This window comes from Ambystoma mexicanum, chromosome 10 (assembly GCF_040938575.1).
Source record: "Ambystoma mexicanum isolate Mex_15411 chromosome 10, UKY_AmexF1_1, whole genome shotgun sequence".
In the NCBI taxonomy this organism is placed as follows: Eukaryota; Metazoa; Chordata; class Amphibia; order Caudata; family Ambystomatidae; genus Ambystoma; species Ambystoma mexicanum.
The window spans coordinates 1155240955-1155256488 of record NC_090932.1 but is presented as its reverse complement, the minus strand read 5'-3'; the positions used below and the strand labels follow the sequence as shown (position 1 = coordinate 1155256488).

The following is a 15534-nucleotide window of genomic DNA, read 5'->3' as shown; positions in this document are numbered from 1 at the left end:
GGAACCAATTCTTACTTGCAGTCACAGGTAAGCAGCCAACCCAGGTAGTCGGTCACAGGTTCAGGCAGTTGTGGGCAGAAACCATTAACTCAAAAACAGACTTATCTTAACAAAAGTATACGTTGAAGGGCTTAGCCACAGTATAAATAGAGAAAGAAGTGAGAAAAAAAGACAGTGCAGAATAATCCAAAGCGGCGGGAGGAAAGGGAAGCCATAGGGAGGCAACAGTGGGTCGCTTTAATCCACAGGGTTCAAGTGCTTGGGAAGATGAATGGGGCCCAATGTGGAGGCAGAGAGGAAGAAGAAGTACTCACCAAAGACACATGAAGAGGTGCCAGGAGGAAGAGCTTTCCTCACCAGCAGGTTTTGTTTCAGAAAAGCAGCAAACTGAGCTGAAATGAATCACACAAAGAATTACCCAGCGTCCAGGGCTTAAAATGTTACTGACCAGGAATGTTGCCAACCTCTTGTCATCCACAGTGAATGTACAGTAGGTTACCTGTGGCTAAGACCATTGCTCACAATCTGTATCTGACACCAGCCCCATACATGGTCAGTACAGGCTACCAGCTGTAAACCCTTGTCACCCATGGGTGGTCAATGTCAACCAAGGTCAGCATATAGCACAAGCTACAATATCATCCACAGCCAATGTATGCTACCTTTGGCCACTCGTGCACAATTAATTCCCCCCACCCCTTGCTCAGTCTGTCATCCAGGATCTGTTTAGGCTACCTGTAGTTGTATTGAAAGTCACTACAGGAGCTTGAAAGCACTAGTTCATTTAACATGTATAAAATGGTATTTTAAGCAAGTTCTCTTTTCTGGAGAAGTGCTTCAATTTGCACAAACATGGGATGTTATCAACGCTTTATGGGCCAGTAAGAATCACCTATCAATGTCAGAGACGCAACCACTAAACACTTCAGTGCAAAGTAGATGTAAATACATTTTCTAATAGCACTCTACTTGCATTTACCGCATATCACAACACAGTATATTTGTGCAAAAAACACAGGAACTGGGCGGCAAGAGTTAGTGATATTTTCAGGATCACACATTGTGGTCAAGAGGAAAAGATGGTACCATCATTTGAGCATGCAGCAGACAAGACGTTTAATATAAAAGCAACATAAACAGCATGAACTATAACCTTTATCAAATGTACAGCTCGAAGCACATAAAACAACCCTTGATTAAATTCATTCTATTCTTTTTTTTAAACGCCATTGTTAGAACAGGGTTTCTAAAGTCCAACTATGGGCATCATAAAACCATATCTGAGGCAGTACAAAAACTCCACTCTTGGTATAAGGCTGTACCACCGGAGAATGTGGGTAGCATGGACAGAGCAGCCAGGTTTATCTTAGGAGGGAGAGAGGGCTTTAGCTTGGTACAAGGCAACTGTAGCATACATATGGTCCAAAGAAACAATGAAACACTTTGTATTGTAAACATAATGATTTATTATAAATACATGGCGTCAAGATAAATGTTGGGAAAGGTAAGCACTATCACATATCATATAAACATAATTATAAAAAACAACTTCGTACTTATGGTATACAAACCAAAGTATAACATTGTTAAGAATAGCAATCAGCAGTTCAAGGTGAATCAAACCTAAAGATACACATTTAGAATGGCATAAAGCTATTGCTGGGGAGTAAAACCACAGTAGTTAGACTTTTATAATACCAACAGTAATTCAAGGGCAGCAGACCCTGTTTGTTGGTCCCAACATATAAAGTGTTATTCAGTTTTAGAATCACTTTATTAGACTAACACTGTAACAAGTATATCTGTCAACATATGTAACTTTCTTCTATTATGAATGGATACAGTTACACATCAATGTTACTTTTAAAAGCACAGTTCAGAGGGCGTAACCAATTCAGGGAAAGCATAACCCAATTACAGTTTATGAAGAGCAATAGCTATTCAAAGGCAGTATAACCTATTGGTATATACATTTATTACACTATTTCTATTAAAGGAATAGACAGTTTAACCAATGATACCTTATAACTGTATCCTACGCTTCTGAAAAGTAGGTAAGAACTCTGCAGACTTTCAAGAAGGCGGCAATAAGCAGTTCAGGGTAAGTAAGAACCAATCTACTTTCCAGAGGGGCTACAAGCAACTCAATTAACTCCAAGACTGTTTTAGAAATACACTGAGGCAGATTAGGGAAAGCAAAACCCAATGTTATATTTTAAGAGGAGAACAGTTATTCAAGGTAGGTAAACCCTATTGGTAAGCTTTTAGACTCATTCAGTTAAGAATAATAAAACAATACCAACACCATTAAGAGTGAACAGTATTCAAAGTACTTTTTAAAGGTGCAACCAGCAACTTAAAGGTAAGTAATAACATTTAGACACTTTCTAACTTATTCCATTTCAGAATTAGTTACAACACAAACACGTTTACAAGTAAGTACTTTCAACACTTCAAGACAGAATACTTCTCTTTTAGAGTCCTTCCCTATCTTGTAGCATGTGTTTTCTCAGACAGAAGAGGGAGCCTAGTGGTCTAGGAGCCAGCTCTAGGCAGGTCAGAATACGGTTCAGACGCAGGAAAGTCAGAGTTCCAGAGGATATCTTCTCAAACAAGTATTAGCTTCAGAGTTAGTTCAAAGTGTTGAGAAACTTCATAGAAGGCTCCCTATATATGTTCCAGCTTTAGGCCTGGGCGAATAGTATGGGAAAACTCCCAAACACTCAAATGACCCACTTAGCCTCACAGGATTCACAGAAGTCTTAAGGTAAGTGTTACCCAAGCCAACACAGTACCTCAGCAGAAAAGAAGAGTTTCTGGGCGTACGCCTTCAGTATGCAGCAGTACAGGACCCGGTCCCTGGATTTGTGGTCTGGAGACGAAAGAAACGGACACTGGATGGGAATTTGCAGCATCAGTCGCCAGAGGAGGCCGCCAGCAACAAATTCTTCAAGGCTTCTCGCGTTTGTGCATTTGGCGCCCTTTAACAGGAACCAGAAAAATAACTAATATCGCCGGACAGATTCTCTTAAGTCTCTCGGTCCAGCACTCTGGTGAGGGGACCTCAGGGATCAAAATCTTGTCTCTGGAGGTCCAGCAGTAGCCCATCAGAGTTTTGGATGGAATCGGACTTCGGAAGACCATGCACCGCACACTGGATCGAGGTCCCTGGGTATTGGCGGTTTGCAGACCAGCAAGGTTGCAGCACATCTAGCTGTGACTCAAAATGAAGGTCTTTTTTAAGGCTAGTGGGTCTCACCAGCCTCTTGGTAGGAGTCGCCGCATTCAGGGCCACAGGTCGATTGGAATGTAGTGTTACATCAGGCTCCAATTACACAGCGGGCTCTAGGGTCGTTGGTATTTGTTCGTCTTTTCTTCATCTTCCTCTTCTGATTTGGTTCCAGTGGTCGACTTGTCAGCAGCTTCCAGGATCAGACTATTTATCACAAACTACAGCATAACTTCTGCAAACTCTCCCTGCAGTTTACAGAAAGAGGTGGCTGACTGTCTAATCTGGACAGCCAGCTCCCCGGTAGGAACGGGTTCCTTTCAGGCAAGGTGAAAGACAAAGGGCTGCAGAGATTTGGACACCTCCCTCGCTTCAGACCTTCACAGACACTCTGGAGCCTCAGCAGGGAATACAAAGGACTCCCGTCAAAGACAAAACTACAATCAAGATCTTTCTCGCCTATGACGGCAGAAGCAGACTGAAGAAAGAACAAGGATATTTTAAAAAAGCAAACAATAAGGAGTCTACCATTCTAGCAGAATTGTGACTCCCCTTTGCATTACCGCGGCTGATTTGACAGACTGCGAGTGATCAGACTGAAAAGCCATTAAGGTCAAAAGACTGCTACCAGCCATCCAAGTAAACTTGCAATTGTAACACAAATGTTATCGGTTAAGTGAGAAAGGGGATACAGTGCACCTCCCCAGCACTCCAAAAAACGTGGTGTGTGCTGGCTCACTATATAAAATGTAAAGGGAATGGGAATCCCACTTTACTTCTTGGGTAAAAAGTTCACCTATGAGATAATAAGAGAAATTACAAAGGGAAGCCCAAAGGGGCAACCCAGCCTAAGCTCAAAAGTTATAGGGAACTATAACTCCAATCACACACTATGGAGAGACATAAAAAGGTCTCCCATAAAAATAATAAAAGGCTAGGTGAGAGGGGAAGATTCCCACTCACCTAGGGACAAGGAAAAATAATCAAGTCCAAGCAAAATGTTCTGGTGTCGACACAGGTCAGGAATATTGATCACAAATATACAAATCTCACCCAACAACCAGTACTGCATTTAGTCAGATCAGACAATGGAATTCAGTGCCGGTAGGCAATGAGATGTGCACAGGATTAAGAAATGTGGCCAACTGGGATAGTGGCTAGAACCCATGTCATACCTGCTCTTTGGGGATGGGGGTTAAGGCCAGATGGAGCGTCTTGTCTGTACGCAGGACCAATTGTCCTCTTCTTGGATTCCAGGATTTTGTTTAAAAATTTCTGGTGCTGGATATGAGGCTTAGAGCCTGCCCCATACTTCCATCATGTTGGGTACACTAGGGGATAGCATGGGGCAGACTCCCTGAACCATGGACTGACTTCCGAGGCTTAACTTTATGCAGAGCCGGCACTACACACTTGTTAGACTGGATTTCCCTACTCTGACCTGGTGGACAGATGTATAGGAGACCAAGCTAGTTAGTGTACAGGGACAATTCGGGAAGCTGTAGCCAAACCAATCAAAGTAGCATAGAGAGTGGTAAAGGTCAGGTCTCAGGAAGGGGTGAGCCTGGAAAATGGTGCACAAGGCAAATAATCAAGGATTCCACTTAGACAAGTAGTTCTAAAAATACTATATTTATTTATAGCCAAGCAAATACTAAAAAAAAATAACTAAGCAAGTAATACTATTACACAACACACTACGTTTAAAAGTCCAACCCCTAGGTCAACTGGGGCCTCGTGCCTTTAAAGTTCAAAACGTTTCCAGCTGTTTTGTGAGCTGGGAAAAAGCTAGGAGGAGGGTCTTGTGGATGTGAAAAGGATTCCAAAAGTCAGGTACGCATCTATTCAAGTGAATAAAACTGTACTCCGGTTTCGGCAACAAGTTTTGCCAAAGCCAAATAAATATAAAACTTTACAAAACGTTTTCAAACTTTTACGGGGGAAGATGGGGGTGTGGGATGAGAAGTATTACTGTAACTCACCCCACGTACACTAGTATCTCTTCAGACTTGGTAGGTCGTCAGAGGTTGGTTTTCACGCTGTTGTCTCTGGTCGCCAGAGCCCAGGAGAATTGCAGGTGCAAAAGATGTCCCAGTTTGATTCAGATGACGGTGCAACCTATTCCTATTGAAGTATGCAACTCTGCCCAATGCAGCATGACTTCAGGCACTCGACTAGACGCGGGAAAGCCGGTTTTGATGAGTCGCCAAAGCACAGCGACAGAAGGGGACACAACTGTCGGTGTCGGAGTCAGCCTCCTATCTCGGGTCCCCGTTTAAGCTGAAACACTGAAATTTCGCAGGAGTGACATTTGAAGAACAAGCTGAGAGTCCCAAAAGTTGCGAGCTGAAACCAAAATGCATTTACTGCGGTACCCCAAACTGGAATTGGTCAGTCCACAGGATGGTTCCAGGACTGCTTTTGATGACCCCAGATGGTTGACCACAGAGCAGATGTCGGGAATGGTTGGTCCCACCACTCCAAGGGTCGAAGCACCACCAAAGGCCTTCTGAAGATCACCAGCCAGACAGGGCTCCACCTGGACTGCAGCAAAAGTTGGTCACCATGCCTTCTTTTGACGGGTCCACAGGTCTTCCACGGTCTTCACAGCTGGGCAGGATACTTGGCTCCTTGTAGGATTTCTCCAGGATCTCTGCAGGACTCCACTTCTTATCGGGAAAATCACGTGGGACGGAAACTTAGTCAACCCAATGGAAGATCTATCCTTCACTCACCCCCCCAGCAGTGGTCTAATCAGGACCACAAATGGTGAAACTCATGCATACTCCCTAGACCTAGAGAAACTAATTTGTGGATTGGTACCAGACAGTCCCAGCCCATTTCCAGGGAACACACAAACATGGCACTGCATTAGCCAGAGAAAACCAAGGCTTTCCCGGGCAATGCATGACCATAAAAGGATTTTCCTGACCTGGCTGAGCAGGAAGAAGGCCACAGAACAAGATGGCCAAAGGAACAACAAAATTAAAACGTGGCACGGACATGTTGGGACACCGGTCACAGTTAGTAGCCAAACACGGTAAAGCCAACTAAAATGCAAAAATAGTAAAAATGCAACTGTGTAGTGATTTACTATTGTTTCTTTTCATTACGTACTCTTTTATTCATGTTATGGTTTGTTTATTCATATGCGCCCTCGTTCCATCTACACAAGCTCATGCTTCGAATGAGCTTGTGGAGATGGAATGCGGACGAGCGACAGTTGGAGGGAGAGCCGGTGGGACTGCTGAATAAAGCTTGTGCTTACAAATAACTTCGCCTCCTGCCTCATACCTTACATTGGCGACGAGGATATCCCCAAATTCCAAGCGGGCCCACCGCACACCAGTCTGGAGGAGAAGAGCACACCGCGCGTAGAGGAGCAGGGAGGTTTGCATCCTCCTGAGGCCTCCTCCCCGACCAGAGCTTAGAGAAGCTACACATATCTGCAACGTCGCCAGTTGGGAACTGGCGAAGAGTAGCCGGCCGCTCCACCCGATGGTGGTGTAGCGGCCACAGGAGTCGGCCGCTCAACCCCTCGCAGGGCGGCCGCAAAGGAAGTTAGGCCGCTCCGCCCCTTCAATCCCCTGGGCGTAGAAGCGCCCAGCATCCCCCACTGCCACATATATCTCTGCATATCTCCGGAGAAACAGGCCGCTCCGCCCCATTCACTTTTATAGCCATAGAAACGGCTGGCACAACGTAAGAAACGTGCCTTGCAGGAAATTACCGTATTAACTGTAGCGGAGGGGCAACAGCTTTTGGTTAGTATTACTGCAGTATAAAAGTTAATCACAAATGAAGCTTTAAAGTGAGGTAAGCAAGAGCAGCTCTCAAGTACACAGCAGTAACATATTGGAAATCTTCACCATACATACTTTTGTTTTGGAGAACTGCAATAATCTTCACATTTACTAATTGGGAATTACACTGGAGGATATTCCTACAAATATTATATTGAGAATTGGCAAGGTTTGCATTAAGCATCTGCAATGGCAGCAGCAAGCATGCATCCCCCCACCACCGTTCCCGGTACCGCTGTTATAAGGTGGGACAGGTGGAAAAGACTTTGACACATACCCGATAGCCATTGGGGGTGATACATTTGCTCCTGCAAGGAAAGAGGCAAAGTGAATCTAGGAACAGAGGGGCAAAGTGTCTTTGATGGGTTATCTGACCCCACAGACATAGGACAAGGAGAGGAAGACCAGTTCACAGTGGCCATCAGAAAACTGCAAGCAAACTTCGAGCCGAAGAAAAATATCACTTTCGAGAGGCACAGATTCTTCTCTGGAAGTCAGGAATCCTGTGAACCAGTAGAAGCATTTGTTGCAACTTTACGCACACTAAGTCACTCATGTGATTTTGGACCTCTGTGTCATGATGCCTACGCCCGGGGACCCAGACCTAGTCCAGCAACCCCGGAAGCAGGCATCAAGTTATTCTAAGCAAGCCCAACAACCCCTGCTAGGGGCTATTTGGGTGCAGTCCTGGCGCCTATGGCGCCAGGCTCATATGGAGAGTCAGTCCTGGCACCATAGGCGCCAGGCTCATAGATTAAAACTTACCTGATGCAGACCACGCTGCAAGAGCTCCAAGCCAAAAGAGGCTTGGAAGGGACTACTTTACCTAGGGACTATTTTTTACTCAGGTGGGGCTGGGGAAGAATACTTACCTGGGACTACTTTGGAGGCTATTTAAACCACGCCCGAAGAGCAGCACACGCTTCGCGTTATTCTGCATCCAGCAGCCCAACGCTCACCGTGCCTGCAAGTCTGCCAACTCCACGGGTGGTTAATTCCCTTTCTCCATTTGCAGAAGAATATTCCTACGGGCCAAGCAAACGAAGCTAGGTGGGCCTGTCCAGTCCGTCATCTCGGCACTACGCGTCACATTGGTGGAGACCGCAGCTGTCCAGCTCAGATCGACGCCCCTGTGGGAACCAGGTGAGCGTAACACTCTGACTCCCTCATTCGTGACCAACTAGTACTTTGTACTAACAACAACGGGATACAGGAAAAGTAGTTCTCGATGGACCCGTCTCTATATGGAAGAAACCTAAGTATATGGCCAGCATGAAGAAGTCAGATAAGAGTCACAGTGAAGTGGCAGCAATCAAAAATGGTAGGAAACAAACCACGGGTAAAGGTATAAAATGTTTTAAGTGCGGTAGTAACCGCCATGTCTCTTCAAATCCTTTCTGCCCCGCAAGGAATGACAGTTGCCTTAAGTGCAAAAGAAAAGGGCATTTCGCTAGAGTCTGCAGAGAAAATTCGACAGTAGAGAATTTAGAAACGAGCATCAGAAGTCCTGAACAAGAGGAAAATATAGTAGACCAGCAGAACATGCAAGCCAAACAGGTCCTAGAAATTGGAGATGTCGCTGGTGGAGAAAAAGGACCGGTAGACGTTTTTATGGTTAATAACAGTAGTCGAGATGAAGGTGGACAGTTGCTCACCGTGGACAATAATGTCCGAAGAAACATTTCTGAATTGTGTAAAGGGCAACATGAGAGATCTATGTAAACCTACAATTGAACCGTATGCCCACTGTCAGGGTGCAGGCATTGGGGTTGTGTAGAGGGGAGCCTGGAGTGAGCTGTGGACGTGGTCCACACATGGGGAAACAAAAAAAAACAGCGCAAACGGATATTGCCTTATAGAAGGCTTCTGTGCCCTCTTTGCCGGAACAAAGGGCTACAAACTCCATTTCCCAGCAGGCCGTGGGCCCGAAACTACAAAACCCCACCCACGTTGGGTGGAGCACATCCGCGCATGCGCACGTTAGCACGGGGCTTGTGCTTGAACTCCCGAACTAAGAGGACGTGTTCTCTGCAGCTCCGAGGAAGGGGACACACACGAGGGGCCACACCACAGCCAGCCATCACCCGGGCCACTCATACGCCTGAAATAAGTACCGCAAGCGCAGGGGAGCAGCTTCAGCACATGCCGGGAAACCCGCGCTTGGGCAGCAAAGCCGCGTTCAGGGGCGAACAGTCAGGAATCTCCCACGCGATGCGGGGCACACGCAAGGGGGCACTGCCCAGACTCATGAAGTCCCCTTGTTCGGCAAAAGATAAGTGCAGCACGTAGCAGCCATAATTCCAAAGCTAAGACCCGCGCAAGACCCGCACCGAAGCGCAGCGATCCCACGAGCAGTGCATATTATTTGCATGCATAATTAGCCATGTGCACCATCTAAGAGAACCGCAACTGGGAACACGCCGTGGCTTGTACTGAAGTCGCACTGCGCCACGTGCGGCTAGCGGCACGTTTATTATTTAATCTACGTGTGCATGTTAACACGTGGATCAGTGTGAACTGCGGGGCAACGTGCGGCTTAACCGCATATCTGGGTGAAACCCACTGAAGGGGGCATACAAGTTAGAACGTGGCAACTTGGAGATGAGTGGAGGTGCATGAAGGAATGTCATTTACCCACTGGATGCATCTGTTGTGTGTGTGTGAGGAAACACCCACAAGGTAATAACTCATAACTCTTTGCAGCATTTAACTGCTCCGGAGACCGGACCTGAGAGTGCGCAGGCAGGAGGCCAGCACTTAAAAACAGAGAGAAGTCCTTTTGCTCTAATTGCCTCATTGATGACAGACTGTAATGTGGGCATGTACTGTATATGCTGGTTTGGGTATGCCCGTTTAATTGTTAGTTCGTATTTACCCTGACTCCCCCAGTCCTGTCCACCTTCCCTCTCCTAACCCTTTTTCCGGTTATCCTGAAAACCTGTTCCTGTCCAACCAACGATTCCCTAACCCTCTTTCCCCGCCGGGGTCTCGGAGGTCTGTGTAAGCTGTGACTTGCAGGCACCCAGACCGAGGAGGGGGTGGTTGGTTCGTACCACTCCTGCGCTTGAAGATTGGAGCCTGACACCCACGGGAATGTCAAAATTGAGCTACTTGGGAAGTACCCTGCTGTCATCAAATTCAAAGGAAGAAGCTGTGAAGCTGAAATATATGTAACCAAGGAAGGGTCATTATTGGGCTGGAACGAACAGAAAAACCTAGGAATAAGAATACAAGCCAATGCAGAAAGTCCATTTATGGTTGCTGAAATTAGAGATCAATGGGAAAAAGAATTTCCTAAAGTAGTCGCTGATGACCTTGGAAAACTAAATGGTTATTAACACCAAATTAAACTAAAGAAAGATGCTGTACCAAGAATAAGTAAAGGTAGGTTGGTTCCACAGAATCTCAAGAGTAAAGTGAAAGCTGAAATAAATGCTCTGCTCCAAGGAGGTGTCAGAGAGAGTGGAAGGTGCTGAATGGTTGTCACCGGTGGTAGTGGCGACTAAACCCAGTGGCGACATAAGACTATGTGTGGATTTGAGAGAACTTAATAAGAACATATTAGTTGACCGCCATCCTCTTCTGAACATCAGTGAGAAGTTGTAATGCAAGTATTTTTTCGGTCATTGATCTATCGCAAGCATACCATCAGGTTCCTCTTTCGGAGGACTGTCAACATCTTACCTCTTTCATTACCCCAGAGGGAACATTTAAGTACTGTAGGATGCCATTTGGCTTAGCTTCGGCAGCCGCAGTATTTCAGAAGGTAATGGAAATTATCATGGAGGGAGTTCACAATGTGGTAATATTTCAAGATGATGTCTTAGTTTATGCTGGTTCCAGAGAAGAGCACGATCGAATACTTAGGCTGGTACTGACAAGATTCGGGGAGGCGAGCCCAACGGTCAACAGAAATAAGTGCAAAATATCTGTAGATAGTGTGGAATATCTTGGTCATGTAGTATTGTTACGCTCACCTGGTATCCACAGGGACGCCACCCAGCCGAGTTACTCGCTGGTATACTTCTCAGCTTTGCCCAGATGTGGTCTGCGGGGAAGGTTCTGCCTGAAAATACAGAAGACTGTGTTCAAGACTGACCGACCGGGGTAAGTATCCTTCCTCGACCCCCGTATGATTTCAGCCCCTCCGGGGCCCTCTCCTCACCTTATGGTAGAGTTAGGCGTGCTCTCCATCCTGCCTTCTTTGGTGGGGCGTGTTGTCTTTCGTGGGCGTGTGCGGTCCAGTTACTTCACTGACGCCGGCCCGTTTGATATTGTTCAGGTAGGTCTTATTGCTGTTCTTTAGTATTGTTGCTATCCTGCATGCCTTTCTTTGTTTAAAATGTCTTTTTCTCCCTTAGATATGTGGAGCTTCAGCGTGGCGAACTGGCTTAGTTGAGCCCTGCTGGTAAATAATGGCGCATTAAGAGCGATATGATGCGGTAAGTAAGCGCTATGTGCAGCGCTGCAAAGTCTTGCCTTTGCTAACCTGTGTTTTCCTTCCTTGTAGGTCGCGGTGTTCTTCAGCGCGAGTGGAATGTCCGGAGTGGTGCCAGCCGAGAGGCGACCAGCCAGGTAAGCCTTTTGAGCAGTTCGTAATTTGCGAATGTCTCTACTGCTTTCTTTAATGTTGTCTCCATCTTCCTCTTTAAGGTCGTTCTGTCCGGGAGGCGTGCAGATTCGAGTAAGCTGTTCTCAGGAGCTGCGAGTGGCTAAAGATGAAGACTGCAGGTAAGATGCTGCTGCTAATGATGTTCCTTTTGTCTCGTTGCAGGTTCTGCTTCTCCGAGGTTCGGGGGGGAATAGCTGGACACAGTGAGCGTCACGTTGCAAGCTGCAAAGTAACTTGAAGCGTGTTGTCTTGCTCGGGTGTGGTTTAAATAGCCCCAACAAATAGTCCAGATAAAGTAGTCCCTAGGCTGCCACACCCAAAACACTAGACCGCATAGCTTGGTTCCTAGGAACCAAGCTATGTGGATGCCTCCATGTTGGATGACAGTACAATAAAGTAGTTCCCAAGCACATTGTTTTTCATGGTGTATGAGCCTGGCGCCATAGGCGCCAGGACTGGCCCCATGAGGGCTTTTGAAGAGGATGCCAGGCTCTAGAGGCCAGAGTCCTTACTCCACCTGGCTAATGGGTTTGCCAGAGGGGGTTTTGGGCGAGGGTCATGACAAGTATCCAACAAGGGGGTAAATCCTAAAGTGAGTCTGGTTGACGCAATTGAGAATGCACCATGTCCATCAGACAAGGACAGAGTTAGATAATTTCTTGGACTAGCAGAATATCATCATAAATTTGTGCAAAGTTTTGCATTCATATCTACACCGTTAAGGGCCTTATTGAAGAAAGGGGCAAAATTCCAATGTTCCACACAATGTGAAGTAGCGTTTAGAGAAATTAAAAACGGAATTGTGCGTGCACCCTCTATTGGGAGGTTTAGTGATGAGGACCGCACTGTGTTGGTAGTTAATGCTAGCATATTGGGTTTGGGGGCTACCTTGTTGCAATATGATTCCAATAAAAGGGAGAGAGTCACGGCATTCGCCTTCAGAACTCTCAAAGGAGCAGAAGCAAACTACTCAGTCATAGAACGAGACACACTGGCTATGTTCTGGGCCATTCATCATTTGAAGTATTTTTTGTGGGGAAGGAAGTTCAGTGTGCATTCGGATCACAAACCCCTGGTTCAATTATTCAACAGTAGCAGGTGGGCAGTAGGATCTCCGAGAATAAGTAGTTGGGGTCTTGGACTTCAGGCGTACAATTTTATAGTAGATTATTTACCTGGAAAAAAATAATGTAGTAGCAGACTGTTTGTCTAGGATGCCAATAGATGATAATGTGACAATGAATACTATGTATAATGATAAGTATGTTGTAGGTGAACTAGTGAGTGTGGACAAGGAGGAGTGGGTCAGGGCTGAAGCAACTGATCAGGATCTAGAATGTATTAAACAGTGGGCCATAGACAGGTGGCCAGATAAATAAGTTCTTGACAGAAAATTTGAAGCATGGTGGGAAATAAGGAATGAGATGAGTATTGTGGGAGGTAGATTAAGATGAGGCAACTGTGTTGTTCCCCCAGAGAGTGGGCGAAGGAGTCTCAGAGTTAGCTCACCAAGGTCATTTAGGGGAAGGGGCAACTAAGAGAAGGGTACGTCAGAGCTACTGGTGGCCTAAAATGGACAAAATGGTGGAGAATTTTGTAAAAAATTGCAATGCTTGTAAACAGAGTGTCAAATCGAAGGTTGCCCGTGAAGTACCAATGGTACCAAATAGTGTACCAACTCAACCATGGCAAAAGGTAGCCGTTGTTATTTTAGGGCCGGTTGCAGGTATAGGAGACGGATTTAAATACATCTTTGTGCTAGTTGATTATCACTCTAAGTGGGTAGAGTGGGAAGCATCCAGAGAAGTAACAGCCAGAGATTTAGTATCCTTTTTAGAGAAAGTATTTCTCAGGGAAGGGTGCCCGTCTGAACTGGTCTCTGACAATGGGGTGCAATTTGTATCTCAAGAGCAAACTGATTGGTTGAGAGGGTTAATAGACTTATAAAGGGAGGGATTCAGTTGGCGTTAAGCTCAGGTCAAGACTGGAAGGAGTTGTTAAATCAAATGTTATGGAGTTATCTAACCACACCACATTCAGTGACTAAAGTAAACCCTTTTGTGTCGCTTAATGGGAGAGAACCTGGAACTAAGCTTTGTCCTAGATGGTTAGGATTGGCGGGTACTGTGGTTGTTGATAGACGCGCCATCATGAATCTCATTAGGGAAGCACAAACAATCAATAAAGAATCTTTTGATAGGAGGGAAAGTGTAAAAAAACAAGATGTGGAATGTAGGGGATAGGGCATTTGTTAGAAATCAGAGGTACTCTCAAAAATGTGTAGAAAGCAAATATATTGGCCCCAAGAAAATGATTGAAGTGCGAGGAAACGTCGTTTTAGAAGGTGGTGAAGTGTGGTCACAGGGTAAGTTGGCGGAGGCTAAAACAAAGGAAGGAATTGTGGAAACAAGCTGTGGATGAGGAAATAAACAAAAATGAGAGTTCTAAGGAAAGGTCTCTTGTTGATGACAATGTTGAAGCCAAGGATGGATTCAGTTCTAAGAGACTAAAAAACAAACCTGGATGGATGAAATATTTTGTGGAATGAATTTTTTTTAAAGTCTGTTTAGTAGTTGTTAAAATGTTTGGGGATGGAGATATGTAGTGATTTACTATTGTTGTTTCTTTTCTTTAAAGGAATGGTTCGGTCAAAATTTTTTATTGTACCTACGGGTCGGCCATGTGTTTTTAAGCCTAAGTCGCTCGATTAAAAAAAAAATTCCCATGGACCTTACCCGAATTTTCGTCCATTAAACGCACGCGAAAACAGGCACCAGGGCTCTGCCATTTTGTGATAATTATATCACTTGCCCCATCGTCCTGGCTGACCTGCTTTTGCGGCACTAAATCATATCCCCCGCACCTGAGCCTGTCATCAGCAGACGCGTACCGCCCACTTCACAACACCAAAGCACGTCTCGTGTCAATCATCGCTGCGCTTCAGCTAATGACGTGTCGCCATGGAAATGGCAAGACGCCTCTTTCCTCAATAAGTATAAACAGACCATTTCACAACACACAGCAGCAGATTTTCGATTCCATTCCTCTCTGTGTTACTTTGAGTATTCTGTGACTCATTTCTGTGCTCTGGTCAGCTACCTTTGCCGCTTGTAGCCCGTGTGAACACCTGTACCATCGCTATAAATTATTTTAGTTTGTTTACCACACAATGGCTACAATAATGCCCTACATGTACGAGCCAGAGTATACCGAGGAGGAACTACTGGAAAGGAAAACATGCGAAAACGATGGGGCTTCGGACGGCAGTTGGCAGGACGAATCAATGGATGAAGACACTGGACCTAGTCGCATGGACGGTGTTTCCACCTGGTGCACATGCAATCGGTGCAAGCTAATGCCAACCGAGGAGGAGAACTGCTGCTGCTGTGAAAACTCGGGATGCGTGGCCTACATTTCGGAAGGCGAGCCACGACCGCAATGCATCACCGAGCTGCCAGACTTCAGGGCAGGCTGCCTCACATGGTCCGTGTTGAGGATAATGATGGTGCTTATGCACGAACTTCGCGCAACTGTTCGTCCTCGTAATCCGAGTAACGAGTAAGTATAATCTGCTTGTGATGTAGTGTCTAGATAGCATTTGTCCGAGCAGAATGCCATTAGTTACAAGAATTGTCATTGACAACAAACGTTTAATCAACTTATCTTGGTCATTTAAAAACAGTTTGTATCATTTTTCACAGGTGGTACTGGCTGGTGGCCTATCGTTCCTTTACATGGTGGCTTCACGGGAGGCTTGGACACCGCGTTCGAAGAATAATACTCGCCTGTGCCATTCGTGCCATAAGATAAACTTTCCTGAGTGACAGCAGTCAGTACAGGGGATTTCCCCTCGCTGTGCTGCAACCTGACCTGTACAATGTGTAAAGTTT

The 15534-nt window shown here is 45.7% G+C and overlaps 1 protein-coding gene across 4 annotated transcripts in view; it reads right to left on the bottom strand.

The window, feature by feature from the left end:
- Nucleotides 1-15534, bottom strand: part of KANSL3 (KAT8 regulatory NSL complex subunit 3) — a 1222374-nt gene that overhangs the window by 504781 nt on the left and 702059 nt on the right. For 3 of the 4 annotated variants that reach the window (XM_069619075.1, XM_069619078.1, XM_069619077.1), the window contains one exon: nucleotides 315-392. The exons of the other annotated variant lie outside the window; for it this stretch is intronic. In XM_069619075.1, the coding sequence (XP_069475176.1) occupies nucleotides 315-392 (78 nt within the window). The remainder of the gene's footprint in view (nucleotides 1-314; nucleotides 393-15534) is intronic. 4 annotated transcript variants of the gene reach the window in all.